The sequence below is a fragment of the Aethina tumida genome, chromosome 7 (assembly GCF_024364675.1).
Source record: "Aethina tumida isolate Nest 87 chromosome 7, icAetTumi1.1, whole genome shotgun sequence".
NCBI classification, from domain to species: domain Eukaryota; kingdom Metazoa; phylum Arthropoda; class Insecta; order Coleoptera; family Nitidulidae; genus Aethina; species Aethina tumida.
The window spans coordinates 10,794,762-10,817,535 of NC_065441.1; the positions used below are offsets into that span (position 1 = coordinate 10,794,762).

The 22,774-nt window shown below is 27.3% G+C and overlaps 5 protein-coding genes and 1 long non-coding RNA gene across 7 annotated transcripts; 4 read left to right on the forward strand and 2 right to left on the reverse strand.

Annotated features, from left to right (window-relative positions):
- Positions 1–1,575: 1,575 nt before the first annotated feature.
- Positions 1,576–2,903, forward strand: LOC109599200 (protein transport protein Sec61 subunit gamma). The gene is made up of 3 exons (XM_020015148.2): positions 1,576–1,730; positions 1,869–1,967; positions 2,661–2,903. Exons 2-3 carry the CDS (start codon positions 1,874–1,876, stop codon positions 2,771–2,773), a joined length of 207 nt encoding a protein of 68 aa, XP_019870707.1. The 5' UTR covers positions 1,576–1,730; positions 1,869–1,873; the 3' UTR covers positions 2,774–2,903.
- A 1,074-nt stretch (positions 2,904–3,977) lies between these two features.
- On the reverse strand, positions 3,978–4,893 carry LOC109599203 (odorant receptor 49b). Its single transcript, XM_020015151.2, has 3 exons — positions 4,800–4,893; positions 4,422–4,679; positions 3,978–4,369 (listed from the first exon to the last, which is right to left on the reverse strand). The coding sequence occupies exons 1-3, from the start codon at positions 4,866–4,868 to the stop codon at positions 4,325–4,327; spliced, it is 372 nt and encodes a 123-aa protein (XP_019870710.1). The 5' UTR covers positions 4,869–4,893; the 3' UTR covers positions 3,978–4,324.
- Positions 4,894–7,666: 2,773 nt separating this feature from the next.
- LOC126266276 (uncharacterized) lies at positions 7,667–12,656 on the forward strand. The gene is made up of 5 exons (XM_049969949.1): positions 7,667–7,697; positions 9,124–9,290; positions 12,071–12,172; positions 12,337–12,492; positions 12,552–12,656. The coding sequence occupies exons 1-5, from the start codon at positions 7,667–7,669 to the stop codon at positions 12,636–12,638; spliced, it is 543 nt and encodes a 180-aa protein (XP_049825906.1). The 3' UTR covers positions 12,639–12,656.
- LOC126266287 (uncharacterized) lies at positions 9,720–10,209 on the forward strand. Its single transcript, XR_007548706.1, has 3 exons — positions 9,720–9,812; positions 9,939–10,094; positions 10,145–10,209. It is a non-coding gene; the product is annotated as an uncharacterized LOC126266287 (long non-coding RNA).
- A 1,285-nt stretch (positions 12,657–13,941) lies between the features above and the next one.
- Positions 13,942–16,445, forward strand: LOC109599218 (acetylcholine receptor subunit alpha-type acr-16). Its single transcript, XM_020015177.2, has 8 exons — positions 13,942–14,054; positions 14,529–14,722; positions 14,887–14,996; positions 15,055–15,277; positions 15,332–15,500; positions 15,743–15,895; positions 15,947–16,116; positions 16,172–16,445. The coding sequence occupies exons 1-8, from the start codon at positions 13,976–13,978 to the stop codon at positions 16,397–16,399; spliced, it is 1,326 nt and encodes a 441-aa protein (XP_019870736.1). The 5' UTR covers positions 13,942–13,975; the 3' UTR covers positions 16,400–16,445.
- A 47-nt stretch (positions 16,446–16,492) lies between these two features.
- LOC109599217 (glutathione synthetase-like) lies at positions 16,493–22,456 on the reverse strand. Of its 2 annotated transcripts, none has more exons than XM_049969734.1 (9): positions 22,351–22,456; positions 20,614–21,010; positions 19,106–19,290; positions 18,493–18,535; positions 17,519–17,725; positions 17,324–17,454; positions 17,047–17,259; positions 16,767–16,994; positions 16,493–16,700 (listed from the first exon to the last, which is right to left on the reverse strand). In XM_049969734.1, exons 2-9 carry the CDS (start codon positions 20,977–20,979, stop codon positions 16,574–16,576), a joined length of 1,500 nt encoding a protein of 499 aa, XP_049825691.1. In that variant the 5' UTR covers positions 20,980–21,010; positions 22,351–22,456; the 3' UTR covers positions 16,493–16,573. The 2 variants fall into 2 exon arrangements, with proteins under 2 accessions (XP_049825691.1, XP_019870735.2); XM_020015176.2 differs by lacking the exon at positions 19,106–19,290 and adding an exon at positions 18,806–18,951 and having other exon boundaries at positions 22,351–22,455.
- Between the last annotated feature and the right edge of the window lie 318 nt (positions 22,457–22,774).

Genomic DNA, 22,774 nt, shown 5'->3' on the forward strand with positions numbered 1-22,774 from the left:
TAAAATAATATTTTATTCAAATCTTTATTCCACAATTAACCAAATTTTCATATTTATACACACACACTTTATGAATGTCGGTAACGGAGTCATAATGATGAAACCTGGTATTTTTGTGACAATGGACACCGGAACAAACACGATCAACTTAATTATACATAATTAAATTATTATGTTAGGGAAGATGACATTGTACGACTTCGGCGTACTGTTAATTTGTTTATTCCTGATTTTTCAATAGAACTTTTAGCTAAATTTATTTACGTAATTGTGAAAATTCGAATTTAATTGGTTGTTAATGATGATGATAATTTTGAAAATTATTGCAAATAAATTTAAATTTTAACGACATTTAATTTTCTAAGCAGGAAATGTGCTATGATGTACCTAATAACACAAAAAGTAAATATAATAACATTTTCAATGATGTATTCTTGTTTAATAAATAAATAATGCGTTACACTTTTTATTTAAAATTTTTATTTATTTATTTTTAGCAGTACTGAAATGGAAAAAATAATCAGTACATAAAATAAACTGAATTAGAAGTTTTAAAAATAATTCTTTTGTTATTTTATTACTATTAAACTATTTTATCATTTCTCACCCAATAAGTATATTTATTTTTATTAGTAATAAAATTTTTTTATGGTAAGAAAGAAACAAAACTATCACATGTAAAAATTTAACAAAATTTAAAATTCACCTATTCACATACGATTTGATTGATTTAAGTTCAAATTTTAGATCATAATTATATAATTAATAATTACTAATATATATTACAAATATTTTTAAACCAGGTCTACTTTAATTTTAATATTTTTAATTTTATTAGATTTTTATAATAATATTTAGAAAAGTAATTTAGGTTAAATTAAATAATGTTAAATAGTTCTGTAACTAGACAACCCAAATAGCACGTAAAAAATAACAGACTTATTTTTATTTATAAAACAATATATCTTCGTTTAACGTTTTCAATTTAATAAATTTTAATAAAACACCAGAAATGCAAATGTATGTGTAGAACCGTATATTATTTGCAGTGTGGTCCATTTGAAAGCGGGACAGCCTCAAATTTGTATTTTTTATCTGATTTTGATAATTTTTTTTTCAATTGTCGTATTTATAGACAATGTTTTCTTATCTAGGGAAATTTTTTAGACATGAAAATTGAAGAAATCATACTAGCAATTTTTTACAGAAAATCTAACTATATAACTGGATTAAACATCCCCTGTATCCCCCTTTCAAATGCAAGTGTAAAAAATTAAAGAAATATAAGAGACAAAATAATCAAAATGATAAGTGAAATAGATTTTATTAATATAATTCATAAATATTTTAGTAATTCTTTTTGAGTAGATTTTACTAACATGTATATTTTTATTTTATTTGTCAAAAATAATACAAATTATTGTCTTCGTTCAAACATTTTTGAATTTAATATTCATATAAATTAATTTCTTTTAAATTGACCACAGAAATATTAATTATGTTATTTACTTAATGTTGGGTTAATGCAAACCATAATTACGGATAATTTAAAAAGCGCGCGTAAATATCAAATGAAAGCACTCCCAACGTAGTGACACGTCATGCTTCGTGGCCTGGCAAGTTGGTTCACTAAGGCAACGGTGCCTGTCAATTTGGCTTGATTTTCACTTCACCCAAGTTGCGTCCGAGTGTTAGATTGTTTTGAGCTTCCCACACAAAATTAACTAAATGTAAGCATCTTTTTTCTAATACAATGCGGTTGAACTTAAATTTGTGCACATTGGTTTTAATTTAATACGTTTTTAGCGTGATTATTTGTTTGTGTAATTTCGTTTTATTATTTTGAGGTTAATATGTTTTTCTTTTAGTAAAAATGGATCAGGTTGTCAGATACATCGAACCAGGCCGTCAGTTCGCCAAAGATTCTCTCAGATTAGTCAAAAGGTGCACAAAACCCGATAGAAGAGGTAAATATTATTTTTTTTTCTGTATTTAAGGACTTAACTTAAAGGATTTGCATATGTTTGAAACGTCAACGTGGACAACATAACAGTGACTTTTTATGACATAAAGTAATGACGAATAGTCAATTAAATATTTTTAATATATAATTTTCATAATTTAAAAAATAATACATGGTGTGACAAAAACAAATTTTTAAAATTTCAATTTAGATATATGCAAAGAAATGTGTAAAATTAACTAATATGTCACATTAACTATATTAACTATATTTTTCATTAATTTCAATAATTATAAACTTAATTTTGTGAAAAAATCTCTCTAATAAATTTAACAATAAATAAATTTGTCATCTTTAGATATGTGTATATATATTAATGTTTGTAATATTTCCAAATTTTGGTTGAGACATGCTTATATATTTTGCTTATGAAGAATTTTACATCAATAAAAATTATCAGCTGAAATCTCCTAATTTTACAAAAAAGTATAGAAATCTCAGAATTTTTATTAATAGTAAATCTATATATTAACTTTTGTCCTACACTAAACAGATTATTTAAATGTTATATATATATATATTTGCTTTTCTATTATTTGCGATATTGTTATGGTATTAACAAATGTCTACAAAAAGTGATCTAAACATTAAATATACTTCTATTTTGTTTCCATAATTTATTTATTATTATTTTCAGAATTCCAAAAGATTGCTGTGGCGACTGCAATAGGTTTTTGCATTATGGGATTCATTGGTTTCTTTGTGAAACTAATCCACATACCAATCAACAACATTATTGTTGGATCATAAAGGATATTATTTATTTATTTTCTTAGTTTAAGATTCGGACTTATATATGTAAAGTTATCATTTACATGATTTTTTTGTATTATCATACTTCCATTTCATTGGGTCAATAAATACATTATTTTGTATACAAGTATTTTTTTAATGTACCCCATATGTTTATGTCCCTTTATGTGTTTATGTGCTATATATGTCTTTAAGCACACGTTTTTCTAGTTGTATGGTTCAATATTTAATTTGGTAATTTTATATGTAATGCTTACAAAATTGGTAAAAATATAATTTGCTTCCATTTAATTCTTTTCAGTCTATTTTCCTTAAATCTTCCCTGTCCTTCACAAATTTCTTAATATTGTATATTTAAGACGATTGTGTTTCGAATAATATTTTTCATCTTATGATCCTAAGATTTTTTCAGGACTTAATTAGCGAAGCACAACTATTTTAGTAAAAAAGAACCATCTACATTTATACTTATAATGTAATTAACGTATATCTTAGAATATTAAATATGTTAGTTCTATAATTTAACAGAGAAATAATTGTATCCATTGAAAGCTTAATTTTTCGTTTCTTTTACAGCCCCAACATTGGGATACTGCAACGTTGTTTTTCTTTTTTTTTTAATATAAAAATATTGCAGAAATTTGGGTAAGATTTTAACAATATTCCGCAACCTTGCATCTAGTTTTATTTGTATTTGTATATTTATTTATTTACAAATATATTTAGACATCCCTTAACTAACCGATTATCTCTTGTTAGTAGAAATAATAGTGCAAGTACTTGTAAACCACGAATCAAATCAGTTATATGATATGTTACTATAGTAATACTCTAAAAAGTGTATTTATCTTTGTATATTTTATTAATTTTGTATATTATATTATAAATGTTTATTTTTCGGAATACAATAGGCTACTGCAATAGGTTTTTGTATTATGGGATTCGTTGGTTTCTTTCTGAAACTAACCTACATACCAATCCACAACATTGTTTTTGGATCTTAAAGGATATTATTTATTTATTTTTTTAGTTAATGATATGAACTTTAATTAAAGTTGGGTTAATAAATATAGTATTTTATATATTAGTTATTTATATATTTCCAAAATAATAATAATGTTTTCAGTCGTTCCTTTAAACTGAATATTTGAAGAACTCAAATTTCTATAAATAAAACAAGTTGTCAGTAATGTTCGTATATTCTAGTCAACATTTTTTTAATTGTGAAAATATAATCAAATTAAATGTGGCGTGCAGTTTCTTATTATTTAATATATTAAATTCTATGACTTGTATGACGAATTAAGTTAGAATTTTTATTTAACATCTAATTTATTTCGTAGTTTCCTTACCGATACTGCCTTTTCTATAGACATTTCTCCAAAACGACCTATGTAAAGAGCTAGTGGTTTTGAGATCTAATTATTATTAATGTTCGTATATTCTAGTCAACTTTAATTGTGAAAATATAATCAAGTTAAATGTGGTGTGCAGTTTATTAGTATTTAATATATTAAATTGTGTGATTTTTTGACGTATTAAGTTAGTTTATCTGTACATAAAAGCGGTGAAACTGTATGCTGTTTTAATAATCTAAAATAAAGAATTTTTATATACCATCTAATTTATTTCGTAGTTTCCTTACCGATACTGCTTTTTCAAGAGACATTTCTCCAAAAGGACCTATGTAGAGAGCTAGAGATTTTTGAGATCTCATTATTATTATTTGAATTCTGATATTCATACTAGTACTAAACGTGTACCAGGGAATTTCATATGTTGCCAAAGATATTGCAAAGCTCTGTATCTTAATTTCATTTGCAAACCAATAGAGTGCTATAATTTGATAAAGCATCATTGTGAAACAGACAATTCCAAAATATAACAGAGCAGATGCCTCTTGCTGAAAAAAATATTGTGCTCAGATTTTTGTTTTATTTCATTAAATTGAAGTTAAAATAGATGCTTTTTAATATCGCACATTCTATTATATATTATAGAAAAAGAAAAAAAAAATACTTACCATAATTATTGATATAAGCAGTGAAGCTAATTGAAAAGATGAGGTAGTAAAATCCAATAACATTAACATTCTTAGAGACTCATTCAATTTCTTTAAAAATCTAAAACAGTTATTAAACTTTTATAATGAACATATTATTATTAGTGTTTAATTATTTTGGTTCTTTTATTCATAACCGACTAGATTAATCTAAATGTAAAAAAGTAACGATTCTTCTTTGATTTAAAATATTTTTAAAATGTTGACTCACTTGATTATATTTTTATGTTCTTCAACGCACAAATATAAGGTAGTTTTAACAGCTTCTTCTTCACTACTTAATTTTTCCATGTATTCTCTCGAATAATACTTAATGTTTCTCAATACATGTTGTAAACATTCCAATCTATTGCAAATGTGTACCTCAAAAGTTAATACAAATAGTTGAGCCACTACATAAAAAAATCCGGCTTGTATTGCAATAATGCTATGAAAAACAAATCCAAAAGCAAAATGTTGATTTCTGTCAAAAGGAAAGTTTGCCACATAAGGTAATCGCCTTTTTACTGGAACTCCATCAATTTCCTTAATGCCATCCCATTTAAATACAAGCTCTATGTAATGCGTTATTATGAATGATGTACAAACACATGTACACAAGTATAAGAAAACCTTTGACGTAAGATTTCGTTTTTGCACATAACTCATAAATATCTTTTTCATTTCCTTATCTTTAGTTTCCATCATAGACTTTTCCGAATTTAAAATGATGTATAACAAATTTCTCATTTTTTTAGATTTGCAAATATATACTTTAAATAAACTCATAGTATATATGATACTTAAGCTGACATTTTCTAATATGGTTCCTTCCTGAAATGCAACTGGAATTTCCATGTACATGGTAACCATAAATAACATAAAATGCCATGTATTAATAAAGGAAAGGCATTGATAAAGGATTTGGTGTTTCCTTGATTTAATTAAATGTGTAGGCCATGTTCCTGCTAATAGCATCGACCATTTGAATATATTTAAGGTTTTTAGATCTATATCGTTCTGGAAAAAAAATCACCAATTAAATTTTGAAAATTCTGTATTTTATCATATCCGTAAACTATCGTTGAATTTATTAAAGAAAAAATAAAGTTGAAATTAATATAAAATATGTATATATATATATATATATATATATATATATATGTGTGTGTGTGTGTGCCAACTACTTACTGCATGCATGGTCACAGATGTAACATACTGAAATTATCCCTAGAAATACTGAAAACCTAGAAATCGTTGGTGTTATTACGTACGTTAGTATAATTACAAGTTAAATAGCTGAAGAACAATAAATAATTGTTTAGCGATTATTTCCTTGACAGCAAGGGGTATTTTGTGTATTACAAATTTGTAAATGATAGATAATGTTACCCATCAAGGAGTTGTTGTTGTACCTTATTAAGGACAATTAAATTTTTAAAAGGGGAAAATTGTCTTATACGTAATTCTAAGGAAGTAATTGGATACTTAATAAGCTAGGAATGAAACAGATAGGTAATATGTGTTTTAAAATTTAAACGTTTTAATCGATTCTAATGTTTCTATATTTTTCTTCAAGAAAAGAAATTGAAAAATATGCAAGGAAATCTAGCAAACATTAATAAAGTTTTAAATAGAAAAAGGGCATGCAAATAATTCTCAAACAACAATGTTGAGAGGCACATCAGTTTTTTATTTTAATTTAAAATAAAAATTATTATTACAATCTAAATTAGATATGAATACAAGAATCTAAATTAAAAGTTATTTTACAGTAGATAGGGACTACTATTTATAAACTTGGCAATTATGACATAAAAATGGAAAATTTGTATGAAATTATTACTGATCAATAAGGTACAAAGAAAACTGCTGATTAAAAAAAAAATACATTATTGATAAGGATTCTTTGGGAAATAAATATTTACATTACGAACTGCAATTCACAGTGTACGTTAATTTTAAATAATTTAATAAAAAATAATAGAGTACACTTAGGTTTACATTAGTTTACAATTTTCAGTTAAAACAATGGTGAAAGTTTCTCTATTATGATTATTGGCTTCTTTTTACTAGAAAATCTAAGAAAAAATTACCAAATCAGTAAAATAGTTTAATCAAAAGCAATTAAAAATCAATTTATTTCATTAAAGCTTTGACCACTTATGTTTTTATAAACTACAATTTTAATTCAGAATACAAATTTTACCAATCACTCATAACACATTGCTTTAGATTCATCGATATAATGAAAATCAATCTCTTCAGAATTATAATCAAATTTTAGAACTCCCGAATAGCCCGTTTTTTCATTAATTTCGAAATAGATTCCATCCTCTTTTCTAAAATTTGACCATAAAATTCAGTTGTATTGTTTATATATTATAATAGAGTTTTTTCCTATTTGTTCAGTGAACTTTTATATTTTGTAGCATCTTCATCGGAAAACAAGACAGTACTTATACAAATTAAAAAAAATAGAAAATAAATTACTAATAACGATATTACGAGAAATATAAATATAGCAAAACAAAATATTGTATTTTTCTTAATTCCATACTTAGTTAAATTATGAAATAAAAAATAAGATATATAATATATTCTATATGAAGTTGAGTTTAAAGAATTTAACTTGAAGTGTTAATGAGTCTTAATGGATTAATTATTTAAAAATTACTACATGAAAGACATTTTTTAAATATGCATACATTGCATTTTCCAGGACTGTATTCAAATGGAATAAATAATAGCGTTAGGGACTATACAGAATTAAAATTTCTGCAGTTGATTATTTCTTTCACATTTATAATCATATTAGTGGACAACGAAACGAGAGTTTAATAGGCACTATGAATTATAACTCTCCTATGTACGATCCAGGTAAGTCTAGTTGAGTGATTTTGTGGACAGAAAGTATTTAATCATAAAGAATATAAATTAAATTATCAAATTATACTTCTATTTAACAAAGTTAAAGTAAAATTAATATATGCAAAAATAATTCAAACCAAAATAAAAAAAGTTGTGTAAAATTTTCTGGCAAATATTCATGAATAGACAAGTTAATATTAAATAATTGAATAGTGGACGTTAAGTAGTTTGTATCCAGTACAATATATAGTGACTATTCAGAATTTTTTTAATTGATTGTAGACGACAGATAGTAGACTATGTTCTGAAAATGTAGAAAAACTTTTATTCATCGGCAAAATTTAAATAAAATAAATTATGATTATTAGTAATCACTCGATTTTTAAAAGTATTAAGTTCAAAACTTTTTTTTTAATCAATTCTAAAATTTTTGGAAATTCTCGTCACTAGAACTTTTCCTAATTTATTCAATTTCTATTTCAAAAATTTAAATATTTTAATTATTTATTATTCGGTACTTGAGTTAGATAAATTTACTTAATATTGACAATGTTTTTAAAAATTTAATGAGTCGGTTGAATTATGCTGCACTTTATTATCATCAAATTATATTAATTTATAGTGAAAGCAACCAAATAAGTAAAAAACTTTTAGTTAGACAAGTTTTTATCAATGACAGTTAAAAAAGTTTGATAAACATGAAAACAATTATTTTTGTTACAAAACAAAAAAATGCTAATGAATTAAAATACTGTATATAAAATCAAATAGTTAAGATTATTCTCATTTCTCATTTATATTCACTGGTTAATTAAATATTAATAATAATAACAAAAATAAAAAACAGTATGAATTATGATACTCTTTATTATGATCCTGGTAATACTCATTAATTGTTTACCTTTGATATTAGTTTTAATTTTAACTGTATTTTAAAATTAAATAGTTTTTTGTGGTAAAAATTATTCCTTAACTTCTTTTTCAGTTGATCGTCTTTTATTCATAAACAAAATTTCTCTTGGAGTTTATGATATTAAGATAATTCGTCTTTTATTATGGATAATACTTACAGTCCATTTAATTATAGCTGCAATTACAACTTTATATGTTTTGTTTAAATTTGACATGAACATTTTTGCTCAATATGCAGCAATATATTTTGGATTTATGTATGTAAGTAATACACATACAAATTTATATGTATTTTATAGTAATTTGTGTTACTTTTTTAATTGTACAAATTTATTTCAGTGCAATGTATCACTTTTAAATTCCGTATTTTACGCAAATGATTTTAAAAAGTTGTGTAAAGACATATTAAAGACAACACGAAGTCTTGAGGCATTGGGCGAAAACCAAACGAAAAAAATTAATCATATAGTAAAAAGCCTGGAAATAGTTTGTGTAGTATTCATATTGTTGTCATTGGTTGAAGTATATTTCTTCGTCCCTCTAAGTGGAGCTAGTGAAGACATGTATTTTGCAATCTGGTTTTTCAAAAATTATTGTGGATCTTTGCAAAAAGTTCTTATACCTTTATATTATTTAAGCTTTGTGGCATTGTTTCTTGGAAGTGTTGAACAATTTTTTGGTTTATATTGGGTTTGTTTTCAGATAATATTTCAAATAATAAACTTGTCACATTTTATTTCCAACGTCACTTCAAATATAACCAATAATGAAGAAGTACTTTATGATGATTATGAATATCAAAGCGAGATAACGAAAAGACTGAAATTTTGTATTAAATATCATCAGGAAATTCACAAGTAAAACTTTTTATCTACAATTGTCTCATTTTAAGTGCTTTTGTATTGTAGTATTACTGGCGTTTTTCAAGAAATTATTAAATATCCACTCTTGTCTCAGTTTATTAGTGGCACCGTACTTGGAGTCAGTATGATGTTTTATATGTATACAGTGAGTAACTTATTAAATGTCACAGAAAAAATATCAAATGTATAAAGAATAATTAATTTAAATAGTATCATCTTAAGTCGTCTAACTAATTATCTTGTTTAGGGAATGACACCAGACACCTATCCAAGAATGATTTGTTTGTCGATAATTACTATAACAATTTTAATTATGGTGGCGGTAATTGGTCAAAAATTTACAAATGTGGTAAGTAAATATATCATATGTGATTTAATCTCTGAATTACATGGATAATTTAAAAATTTAATCAAATATATATTATATAGTATTTATAAAATTATCTCTTCTCCTGTTCATTTGTTCATATTGTAGAGTGAAACAGTATTTGATGCTACTTTTGAAATTAAATGGTACACCTTTAATACAAAAAATAAGAAACTGTTATCAATATTCTTAATGAATTGCATAAACCCTTACACGTTAGCCATGTCAGAAACGGTTATTCTAGATTACACAATCATGGTTAAGGTAAGGATACTATTTTTATGTATTTGAAAGACATCTCGTTTATTTTTTAGGCAGCAAACAATTTATATTCAATGGCAACTGTTTTGAGTGGTTTTGCTAGTAGACAACATCAAACTGATTGATTATAATATTTATAAAATATATATTTAATAATGTGGGACAACTTTTAATAATGTAAAAATTTACGATATCCTGCAATATTAAATTAATCGTTAGAATTTCTTGATCAAGTTTGTGTTTTATTAATTATGAAACTATAATTAAATAATCCTTAATGTATTACACAATAGAAGTAATTATTTCATTTGAATTTACAAGTTTTTCAAGTTGTAAATATGTAATAATTTGCATCCATTTTGCCTTTAAAATCATTAAATTCTGTCGCTAATTGTATTAAATATTATCGAATCTCCAATTCTGTTCTTATTCTAGAGCAAAAAATCTGCTGCAATTAAGGTTTTAACGAGTACTAATTCTTATTAGAAAACGAAAATTGTTAATTAAATGACAATAATTTACAGTAAATATGAAATTAATAGGGCTTCTTAATGATGTTAATCATTTAAATATTTCTACTTACTTAATTGTCATTTTCGTCTGAAAGAGAATAGATAATATCAATAAAGCCTAATTATAATTGTTCTTCAGGAATAAGTAGTTACAATTTTATTTCGTTTTTTTTATATTTTGTAATCAATATGAATTATGATACTCCTATATATGACCCAGGTAATATTTTTAAATTTACATATAATTTTTATTGTAGTTATCTTTGGTAACTGATGTGTAAAATAAATTTCTTTTTTTTTATTCAAGAATCCTTTTATTCCTATTTGGTAGACACTTTATCGTTATTTTTTTTTTCTTCATTATGTTGCATTTTGATAATTCTGTTTTAGTTGATCGGCTCCTGTTTATAAAAAAAATTTCTCTCGATGTTTATGACTTTTTAATAATACGTATTCTCATATGGTTAACTTTGATATCCCAACTCTTTACAGCTGCTATAACACTAATATATTTTTTGATAGAATTTAATATGAATTTTTTTGATCAATATGCGGCCATATTTTTTGGATTTGTATATGTAAGTATCAATTATAAATACTATATATACAATATAAATTCCTATTATATTTTTTTCAGTGTAATGTATCACTTGTAAATTCGGTAGTTTACATAAATGATTTTAAAAAATTATGTCGTGAGACATTAAATACTATTAGAAGTCTTGAACCATTAGGAGAAAAACAAATAAAAAAAATTGATCGTATAGCAATGATTGTAAAAATAGTTTGTGTCATATTCATATTGCTCTCATTGGTTGAAGTTTATTTCTTTGTTCCTTTGAGCGGTGCTAGTGAAGAAATGTATTTTGCAATTTGGTTTGTTAAAGAATATTGTGCTGGCTTCTACAAAATTTTAAGTATATTGTATTACTTAAGTTTTATAGCTGTTTTCCTTTCAAGTGTAGAACAGTTTTTTTGTATATATTGGATATGTTTTCAAGTAATGTTTCAAACAATGAATCTGTCGCATTTTATTTCCAACATTACTTCAAATGTAACTAAAAATGAAGAAATGCTTTGTGATAATCAGGAATATCAAAAGGAAATATCAAAGAGATTAAAATTTTGTATAATGTATCATCAAGACATTCACAAGTAAGTGGTTTTCCTTTAGCCTTTTTATTGACAATATAAAAGATATAAATATCTTTTAGAATTGTTGGCGATTTTCAAGAAATTATTAAATATCCTCTCTTGTCTCAATTTATATCTGGTACAATACTTGGAGTCAGCATGATGTTTTATATGTACACAGTAAGTCTATATAAACTTATGTTTTAAAATTCGGAGTTTATTCGAAATATGTAAAATACTATTAAACTATTCACAATTATTCTAATTCTTTAGTTAATTATATATTTTTTTATTTCTGCATACATTTACATAAGGAGTTAAATCAATTTTTAGGGAATGACCCCAGACACTTACCCAAGAATGATTTGCTTGTCAATAATTTCCATAGCGATTTTAATTCTTGTAGCCATTATTGGTCAAAAATTTACTAACGTGGTAAGTCAAAAAAGTATATTTAATTTTGTATTAAATTTAATTTATTGCAAAATTTAATATAAAATTAATTAAGGAGTATTAAAAACTCTTTTCTTCACAAATAATTCTATGATTCTCTTAAAAAACATATATAAAATGTATATCACGAGCCATTCAAATTTTAGAGTGAAACAGTATTCGATGCAACACTTAATATAAAATGGTATACTTTTAATACTGAAAATAAAAGAATGTTACATATATTCTTGATGAATTGCATAAACTCTTACACATTAGCCATGTCAGAAACAGTTATTCTGGATTACTCAATCATGATTAAGGTAACGACATAATATTTAAAACATTATGTAAAGATTATGTATTGTCAATTTATTTTTAGGTAGCAAATAACTTGTATTCAATGGCAACTGTTCTAAGTGGTTTTGCTAGCAGACAAGCTCATCAAATTGAATTAGCCAATAATTAATAATAAGGAGTAGTTTTTCTACATTTAAACATTTAAATTTGAACCGTGTATAATTATTATAATAAATGTGTGATTAATTCTTTTCTTTTCTTATTGTATATGTATGTCTGACTTTAATGAAATTATGTCACGCAGAGAAAATTATTAATCTTGATTTTAATTAGAAATTAACAAGAAAATTTTCTAACCATGACAATAAATATATACTATAAGCAAAATTATAGAATAATTTAATTTATATGGAGCCACGAATCATGCGAACCAAAATTTGTTTAATGTTCCAAAAAGAATACCCTTTCTTAGTGAATATTAAGAAAGGGTGTAAGATCCCTAGTAATATCAGGAATATTAAACTAAAATTAAGATATTTGCTTTAAAGAACACCATCACAAATTAGATTCGTCATTTAATATAGATGTATTTGTTTGAAGGATTATTAATTATTTTATTTAATTATACATGATCTTGTAATATTCACAATGTATAAAAATATTTACACCTTCTGCAAAAGTGTAAAATATTATAATTAAATTTTATTTCGTTTTGCATATAATTGCAAAGTACACTGGAAATAATTGGCATTACATTATCTTAATTTGCAAAGATAGATCCCCCGCTTGTATGGAACTTCACGAGCGTTGATAAGTTGAAACAGGATTTGTATTATTAGATTATGATAATTATTCAAGGTTATGTTTTTATAATATTTCAAATTTGTCATGGAATCAATGCGCCCTAATTTTTAAATGAGTTTTCTTATTGTTAGCCTTTTTTGTACAAAACGTTGATGATTGTTTATATCCTATTAAATTATTATGACACGCAAACAAGACACTTACTAGATAATATGTTGCTATTTAAAGTCACTTAATAATTTTTAAGTAAGTGACACATCAATTTAAATAAAATTAAAATTATACCTATAAATCTATTAAAGTAAATTACATAATCACATGAAACTGTATGTAAGTAAGGTGTGCCTGAAGTGTTTTGATAATGATGAGATTTGTTGATGAGCTTATCGATGATTTTTGATTTGCATCGTTTTGATTGGATGTTGCGACGAATCCATTAGCACTAAATCACTAAAATTAATATTTGATACTTCCCTTATACGATATACTTTTCCAACACCTTTAAACAATTTCGAAAATATTTTAAACCCACATTTAAATACGTGGGGTTTTAAAAATATTCCGTTGAGACCTTCAAGCTACAATGGTACTGCACTGAGATAAATTTACAGGAAGCAGTTATCAATTTACATATAAAACAGACCCTCTTAATATTTATTCTTTGCTCACGACTATCAGTATCTAACCACAATTTAACCAATAATGATCAAATTGTACAATGTGGTTCTTTATTTTTGTTTTTTAAGTTATTATTTTGTTAACTGCAGATTTACAACAACAAGTAAGTGGTATTAACCTGTATTTTTTTTCAAATTTTTAACTAAATTTTATATATAATGCTGAAAGTTATTCATGAATGAATTTGTAATAAAATTATCTATTATTTCAATTTATCTGAGGTATTATCTTAGCATGAACTTATCTGAATTTATGTCAAATGATCTATTATATGTATTTTGTTAGTAAGATTTAATTATTTATTAACAAAAATCAAAAGGAATACCTACAACAACTGGAATAAAACAGCATATATATCAATAAAATAATTATACTTTCCTTGAAATCTAGATTTCGAAATCATATTTTTCTACTCTAGTTTTTAAACCAAAATCAATTAACATATAGAACTTTAAGATTATTATAAATATTTCATTCTAAATTTGTTTTTTACAAAAAATATTTTTCATTTTTAAGAACAAACAAATAAACTTTTAAATATGTGTTTTACACAACGCTTTAACGGAAATTTTTGTAGAGATAGGTCCTCCGCCCATATGGAATTCAACGCATACCGATAAGTTGCGACAGGATTTGCTCCTAAATTATGATAAATTCGCAAGGCCAGCACAACACGATGCCTTAACAACTGTTAGATTTGGATTGAGCGTTCGTCATATCGAAATTGATGAGTTCAAATCCACAATGACTGTTTATTCCTGGGTTAGACTGGTTAGTGCATTTATATTTTATGAAATAATCTGTTGTCTACATAGCGGCTATAAATTAATAAATGTTCATGGTAACATTATGGTATTATGCTTTCCTCGACATCACCAATAATTTTCAAACACAACACTTATGAAATCAAACATCTAATTAAGTCTTTAACTTAGGTTTGGGCTGATGAGAAATTGAAGTGGGATCCAGCGGAATACGGTGACTTGAAAGTTTTAAATTTAGCAGATCATGAAATTTGGCAACCAGATTTATTCGTTTATAATAGGTAAGCAAATATTTTGCTTTTCTATTAAAAATTAAGATACTAATTAGATGTTCTTCAGTGCTGTCACTACTGCCCTCAATCACTTTGGAAGCACACATTGTCTTGTATATGATAACGGCGAGGTATTATGGGTCCCCCCAGCACAATTTACTGTTCTCTGCCAACTTAATTTAAGGTATTGGCCTTTTGACACACAGGAATGCTATATGAAATTTGGATCTTGGACCTACAATGGTGATCAAATTGATCTCACAATAATGAACAATGCTACAGAAGTAGAGGTAACAACTTTAACGATAAAATTATTTTACACAATTTAATATTTATTCTTCTAGTTGGAATTATTAATAGAAAACTCAGAATGGACTATACTTAAACACACTATAAAAAGATCAGTAAAAATTTATGATTGTTGTGCTGAACCATATCCAGATATAACAGTCACATTTTATTTGCAAAGAGTATCCCCCTCATACAAGGCAGTTATCGTTACACCTGCTATTGGTAAATGTTGTAATATTTAATAATTATTAAAAATAATAGTTTAATTATTTACGGTGGGAAATAATTAACGGATATATTAGTTTTCTAAAATATGGAATAATTTTGAAACAAATTCAATGCCTTCACCTTCAATTTCTTGTTTCTGGATTTCAGTTTACGTTCTTAATTTTCATAGAAAACTAATATATTATACTTGTAGTCCAATCATAAGTAATTAAAAACTAATTATTTTCTATTTTTAGTCGTCATAATTTTGACCTTAATAACCTTTTGGCTACCCCCAATGGCTGGTGAAAAGATAATTATTAATGGATGCACTGCTGTGATCATTTGTCTTTTCCTGCTATACTTCACTCAAAAACTACCAGCAATGGGAACTCATACTCCTTTAATAGGTGAAAAACTTAATAAAAAATGTTAACAATATTTGAACGTGTTGTTTTTAGTATTATTTTACTGCCATTCTCTCTATATGGTTAGTTTTTCACTTATTGGCTCAGTCATAGTAATATGGTTGTCAAGGACCAAACACACCACAGGTTTGCCTTGGGTATTAAAGAAGCCTTTAACCGGAACTGTCGGAAGAGTTTTAGGACTTAGCACATACTTGGCGCAGGTAATGCGATTCAATGTTTCAAATAATTTGGTCCTAATTTTTTTTTATGTCTTAGTCTGGTTTAACTACTGTACATAGAGTGACTGCGGAGGAAATGAGAGATCACCAAGTGACTGATTTTGATGATCACAATAGCGGCGACGAACACCATATCATTAAGTCAGCGACAATAAAGCCGTCACTTCAAAATGATTGGATACTTTTGGCTGCAGCAATCGATAGACTTTCTTTTTGTTTTTATTGTTTTGTATTTGCAATTTTAGCTATTGTTTATTCTATTTAAGTCTTTTGTTTTTATTTGAATTTAAGAATTATAAGGCTTAATACAATTCGATTGTTTGAATTATAATGTTTTTGGTTTCGAAAGAAATTAAAATTTTAACAGCAAATATACTTTATTCTCTGTGCAAAAATATAACCTGTAGAACAACATATGCGACATATATAAAATAAAAGCCTAGTCAACTAGATAGGGACTATCCAAGGCACCGGAACCAGCAGCAACACCTCCCTCATTAGCATCTGACATTTTAGTGCGCAACATGTGTCCCACCTGTCGATTGACGAGGATTTTTTGCGAATCACTACAACAGAATTAACATGGACAAAGTTCTTATAAAATATAAACATTCTTTAAAATTATCTCTTACCCGATCACGACGCCGAAAATGCCCAGCTCGGACACCATTTCGGAGACCGGAGGAGGGTTGGGACCGCCGGCCCTCACCAAATAACCTTTAGTTATCGGCGGTCGGATCCGATCCATCAGGATCCAAGCGGCCCGCTCTTTCGAATTCTTCATTTTCAACAGTGCAGTGCGTATTTCTGAGCCGTATACGTTATTGCCACCACCCTCACGTTGTGGTTTCAACACGTATCTGGAAATAAACATTTGTGTGCATGCCTATGTGGACAGTATAACTTTCGTACTTCTCAGGATCGTTGAGAGCCATTTGAAGGGCACGTTCGCCCGTCTCGTCGAAGTCCAAGGAGTAAAGTCCGGTGAAAATCTCTTTGAGAGCCTCGATACTTTTCGGATCAGACACGAATTGCTCCAGAGCTCCCGGTTTGGCCAGTGCCTGTTGAACCTTTTTCGTGCCGGCCAAGTGATAGTGAATCGATGGACATTTTATAGCCAACGACCTGGGATTGAACGGAATGAAGCAGTTTTAATTGTATAACTTTTACTGTCAGCACTTTTACTCACCGTTCAATCATTAGTCTCGCGTCCCACTCCTTTTTTCCATGATAATGACCGGGTTCGTATCCGGCCCGGAAGTATACGACGGCGACTACATGCCCGTCTACTATCAGTTCATTCTCCGACGAAAGGGAACCCTTTAATAATACGTTATCGGTTTCATACACTTATTATTTGTCAAATTTTTGGTAGTGCACTAACCTTAGCGGCGATCTGCGTCAGTGTTCTGCGTATCACCTTCACCTCAGGATTCATATGTCGAATTTCGAACTCGTGGAAACGCTGATCGCAAATGTTATAAGTCACATCTTCGACCACGAATAGGATAACCGCCTCCAATTTACCATAGATCTTCCAGGCTTCGATCATGCCTCCACATAAGCCTTGAAGAGCATTATTTTCTGGCAACTAACAAAATATTATTTAAGATTAACACTGGTCAACGAAACGAATATTTTTAATTATTTCCTCTTACAATTAATTTAAAGTGATTTCAAATCAAACAATTAACAACACGAAGATCCTGTTTAAATAATCCGACTATACAATTAACAAAAACAATATTAGCAAATAGAATACTTCAAAAAATATAAGTGTAGTTATCAAATAAAGATGGTTATATAAGAACAAAAAATAAAAAAAGGCAAACTCTGTTATAAGAAATGTAGAAACCTTATTAAGAGTTTATATTTCATAAATTACTTGTAGTTTGAAATTTTTTGTTTCGATTATAAGAAAATGCTATTTTAACTTAAAAAACCTTTGTAGCAACAGAAACATACTTCCTTAATTATAGTATGATTTAGATCAATTTCTGAATTCAGTATGACAAAATACACACCACTATTAAATGTACATACATAACATTAATTGAGACAGATACTAAAAATAGCAAAGTTGTAATGTCTAAATAGATAAAATGTAGAGTTGGCATAATTTATCGTAAAATTTTTATAACCGATGCTTCAAATATTAATTAAAATAATTGTTAAATTTTAGGAAAAAGGTGAGTCTGGACAAGTATTTTGACAATAATTATTGTAAATATCAGTTAGCTCTTAATGAAATTTTGAACCAATTTTCTTTTACTGAATAGATGAATTTTTTATTTTACAAACGGGATGTTTTATTATTAGCAAAATGGAACAAGTTTATTTAAAATTTCAGATACTTACATTTGCAAGCTTATCGGAATGTCCCAATTCTTGTAAAACGTATCTAAAAAAGTTATTATGATTAAGTAATGTTTAAGTAAATTTTAGTGCGTTTTAGATAGAAAAGTGCAACTTTTAAAAACATAAAACATGAAAACCCACATTAATTTATTGAACTTGTTAACTTTTCCAACATGATAAACAACACTTAAATTTCTACATACAATAGTATGTCGGTACCAAATGAATAAATGAAATGGCAAGTGTCCCTGATGGAAAAAAAACGCATATCAAACGACAAATTGCGTTGTTAAAAAAGTTTTCATGTGTGTACCTGTTATGTTGCGTGATCCGCGTAGCGATCGCGCCGAAACTCGACGCCACCGTGTTAATTTCCACCTGTTTTATCGTTCCCGCCGTCGCCGCCTCCGAATCGGAGTGCACCATGTAGTCGGACCGCAACAGACCCAGTGTGACGCGCTGCAAAACAAACCACATGCAAAAAACATTTCGATACCACCTTAAAATCTACTGACAAAACAAGGACGGAGCAAGCCGGAAAGCGGTTGGTTAAAAGTTGCACTTTTCATCCACTGGGTCAATTTATTGTTAACGATTACCGTAGACAACAAACCTATGAATTCGGGAGGAAACCGGACCCAAAAATCCGAAACCGGAGGCAATGGTGTTCATTTCGACCTGTTTCCAACAGCAGTACGGTCTCAATCGTTCTTCGTTCAGGTCTTCGTCGCTGCTGTTATCCTGACGACACAGGGTCTCTAACATCAGATCGCTGCGCAGCATGCCCAACGACAATGGCTGGATGAGGACAAAATTGGTACGACTGACATACTAACTGCGTAAGACTATACGACTTTTGGATAGATTATGGTTGTCACAACTATATATTAACTGTTAGAAGTTCCGGGATCCCATAGTTAAAACGAATTAAACGAGGGTTTATAGCACTTTATTCTAGTATTATTGCTATTGTTAGTATTTGGTTAGATAAAATTAATTAAGAATATCTACGATATAATTGTATAGTATTCATTCATATCCGTCTTCCTCTTTTACATAAAATGGTACAAATTACATATATTTTTCCACGATTCATCAGTTTCGTTAGAAAGCCAATATCCTCGTATTTATCTAAATATTTTGATACTTTTTAATATTGTAAAAGCAAACTCCATTGATGAGTACTCCCTTCCACTAAACTTCTATAAGGAATTCAGGAGATCACTTTTTTTGAATTTTTCCTTTCCTTTTTTGACAACAATAATCCTAATAATAGTTTCTTGTTGTAATTAATAGATAAATCATTGATAAAATATTTTTGTTCTGTGAAACTACTATATAACGATTGTAAAATTACAAGAAAATCATTATTTATTATCATAATAATTTTGAAAATTCGAATAAAATTGGTTGACTGATAGTACCAAAAGTGAGCAGCACGGTTTTATTAAAATCTAAAGTCAAAAGACTTTTTTTCCGAAATATGACCACGAAAGTTCATATCAGTAGATTCAAATGTCATATAAAATACGAAATGCCATTACCACCACAAAACATTGAGAATCACATCACATTAATGGACAAAATAACCAAATCATCAAGTCGATTTTGATTAATGTTTTGAAAGGAGGAACAAAATGAGTGAAACAGTGAGGGAACGTTCAAAATTTGGAAAAGTGTCAGAAATGTGCAACGTGTCTTATATATTTAATCTATTATATTATTTTTTTATTCATAAGGAGAAATTATCCTTTTAATCAAAATCAATTAAATGAAGTGTATAATTACTATTACATTCAAATAAAATTTGTTTGTTAATATGTACCAAAGCAAATTAAAACCAAGGTTTAGTAATTTATGTTATCAAGCAAGTAAGGAGATTAAACTTATTACTGATTTAATTATTTTTGGTACACATATACATAAATTGTATTAGTTTTTATTAATAAATAACTTTTTAATAGTGTTAATAAATTTAGGAACCCAACCACAGAGAATTTTCATATTCATTTTTAAAATCTCTTTTGTCGAAATACACCAACACCCCACATAAAAATAATAAAAATGTATAGAAGACAAAACATTAGTCACATAGCACCATAACCTTATAAGTTAACTGACCTGGGCTACACCTTCCGTCTGTACTGTCTCATATATCTTAAACAGCCCCCCGGTGAACTCGTCGACCTGGATAGCGTCGTGCAGGCATTCGGTAAGAAAGGCGCGATCGTTCGCGCATCTGTGCACCAACTCGTTTAAGATCGTCTGGATGCGCACGGCCTTCGCGAACTCCCGTCGGGGAAACGGCGACGGCAAGAGCGTGAATGGCGCGAACGTTATGGAGTCCTCGGAATAGTTGGATTTCGGTCGCATCGCCGCCCCGTGCATCAAACACCAGTCCTTCGATTTTTCCACGATGTCGGTGAGGACGTCGTCGGGTAGCGGAAGTGGCACCACTTCCGGCAAATACGACTGTTGTTGGGCCATATTGTGGAACTGAATTTGAATTTCGTGTAATCTACACACATTAAATTAAATTTTGCTTAAACACAAACGTATTTATACATACATTTTACTATAGGCTAAATTAAAATAAGAATATATAGGGGGTCCCAAATTGGTTCTTTTAAGCTGTGACAAGTGTTTCCAGATTAGAAAAACTGAATCAAGTATCAAAATTCTTTGTAACATAATTGCCGTACAAAGTACATTTGAACATATTTTACGTAATATAAATAATTTACTCGTAATAGACAAAGACAACCAATTTGACACCGCAAACTAATTATGAATTTGGTTTCTTAAAATTATAAAGGAAATTTCAAGTAATAATAATACTTCCTCCTTATGTTATGCAATGAATTTTGGAAAGCTGAGGCAGTAATTTTGAAATTATGAAAAGTTTTCTAAAGCAAAGTTTGTTGATGTCATTAATTTTCACCAAAATATGCCTCTCATATGATGATCTATATACATGACAAATAATTTTTGTTATTAGTTTTTTGTTCAGAAGCATCAAAGTATTAAAGTGAGGACCAAATAAATGATTCATTTTACTTAACTTGGTGTTATATACATATTTGAAATAAGGTTAAATAAAAATAATTACTTAATTTTGTTTTATTTATTTTAACGATTTTTTTATTAACGAACTGTAAATTATTACATCCCTTAGGATGTTGTCCTTATTTTATTATTAATTTATAGTCAAAAAGTTGTTTACGGTAATTTTTAATGATTGACTTTATTATATTAGGAAAAAATACAATTTTCGTATTTTTTGGTTCCACATCTTTTCTTGATCTGATATTCACTAAATATGAAGTGAGTTTCGTTTTATTATTGTAAATGATTTTGATAAAATAAATGTCAAATCATTATTGTTCACACAAGGTTATAATAAGAATGAATAAGTCTAACCGAGATTAGATTATAAACTTACAGTAATTTAAATAAACAATTCTTGATAACAATGTTAAATCACGAGATCTATTAAACCATAAAATATTACGTACGTTTAATACCGATTAGCGTTAATAATTAAAATTTATTTTAACAAAGTCAGAATAATTTAAGTTTCATTTTATATTTAAATAAAGCAAACAATTTTAAGCGCACTATATTTATATTATTTCACTAGCAAATTAATATTTGTAAAATAATATACAACTTTATTTAATTCAAATTATTTAATTGAGTATATGTTTTTATTATTAAGAATATTAATGTTTATAATTAATAAAAATATGTATAGGTTAGATTTGATAAGCGAAACTATGTATTTTATTCTAAATGAACACAATTATTTAATACACACACATTATCGGACTCTATAAATAAAATACATGTAAAACTCACGTTTTGGAAAGTATTTAACTAAAATTTATAATAAAAACTAACAAATTGGTATCACGTATACTAAATTTTGACATTTCGCCATATTTGTTTACTTCAGTATTGCCAACTTTCTTAATTTGCCACTACCAACATATTATTAGTTGCTATGAAAAATCACTAAATTAATTTAAATGTTTGCATATAAATAAAAATTCATATTATAAAAGCATTGCTGTACATGTAACTATAAAACTAATAAATCTATCAATAAAAGCATGAGCAATATTTTCCAGTTGATATTGTCATAGATAATATTGATTGTCATAGAAAACTATTGTACAATAGTACTTTCTAAGGAGCATGAATTCTTTAAAGAGTAATTTTTAGTGACTTTCATTTTAATCAATGAAACAAGAGTGAGTGTTTATACAGAGTAGTAATACAA

Bases quoted from the DNA above. Each gene is read 5' to 3' on its own strand.
- LOC109599200 (XM_020015148.2), top strand. From the start codon at position 1,874: ATGGATCAGGTTGTCAGATACATCGAACCAGGCCGTCAGTTCGCCAAA. The intron at 1,968-2,660 runs GTAAATATTATT...TATTATTTTCAG, and splicing joins CACAAAACCCGATAGAAGAG to AATTCCAAAAGATTGCTGTG.
- LOC109599203 (XM_020015151.2), bottom strand. From the start codon at position 4,868: ATGTTAATGTTATTGGATTTTACTACCTCATCTTTTCAATTAGCTTCA. The intron at 4,680-4,799 runs GTAAGTATTTTT...TATTTTTTTCAG, and splicing joins TGCTTATATCAATAATTATG to CAAGAGGCATCTGCTCTGTT. The intron at 4,370-4,421 runs GTAAGGAAACTA...TCTTTATTTTAG, and splicing joins CTCTTGAAAAAGCAGTATCG to ATTATTAAAACAGCATACAG.
- LOC126266276 (XM_049969949.1), top strand. From the start codon at position 7,667: ATGAATTATAACTCTCCTATGTACGATCCAG. The intron at 9,291-12,070 runs GTTTGTTTTCAG...ATCAATTTTTAG, and splicing joins AATTTTTTGGTTTATATTGG to GGAATGACCCCAGACACTTA. The intron at 12,493-12,551 runs GTAACGACATAA...ATTTATTTTTAG, and splicing joins ATTACTCAATCATGATTAAG to GTAGCAAATAACTTGTATTC.
- LOC109599218 (XM_020015177.2), top strand. From the start codon at position 13,976: ATGATCAAATTGTACAATGTGGTTCTTTATTTTTGTTTTTTAAGTTAT. The intron at 14,723-14,886 runs GTTAGTGCATTT...TCTTTAACTTAG, and splicing joins TTTATTCCTGGGTTAGACTG to GTTTGGGCTGATGAGAAATT. The intron at 15,501-15,742 runs GTAAATGTTGTA...TTCTATTTTTAG, and splicing joins TATCGTTACACCTGCTATTG to TCGTCATAATTTTGACCTTA.
- LOC109599217 (XM_049969734.1), bottom strand. From the start codon at position 20,979: ATGGCCCAACAACAGTCGTATTTGCCGGAAGTGGTGCCACTTCCGCTA. The intron at 17,455-17,518 runs GTTAGTGCACTA...GTATTATTAAAG, and splicing joins TGACGCAGATCGCCGCTAAG to GGTTCCCTTTCGTCGGAGAA. The intron at 17,260-17,323 runs GTGAGTAAAAGT...GTTCAATCCCAG, and splicing joins GCGAGACTAATGATTGAACG to GTCGTTGGCTATAAAATGTC.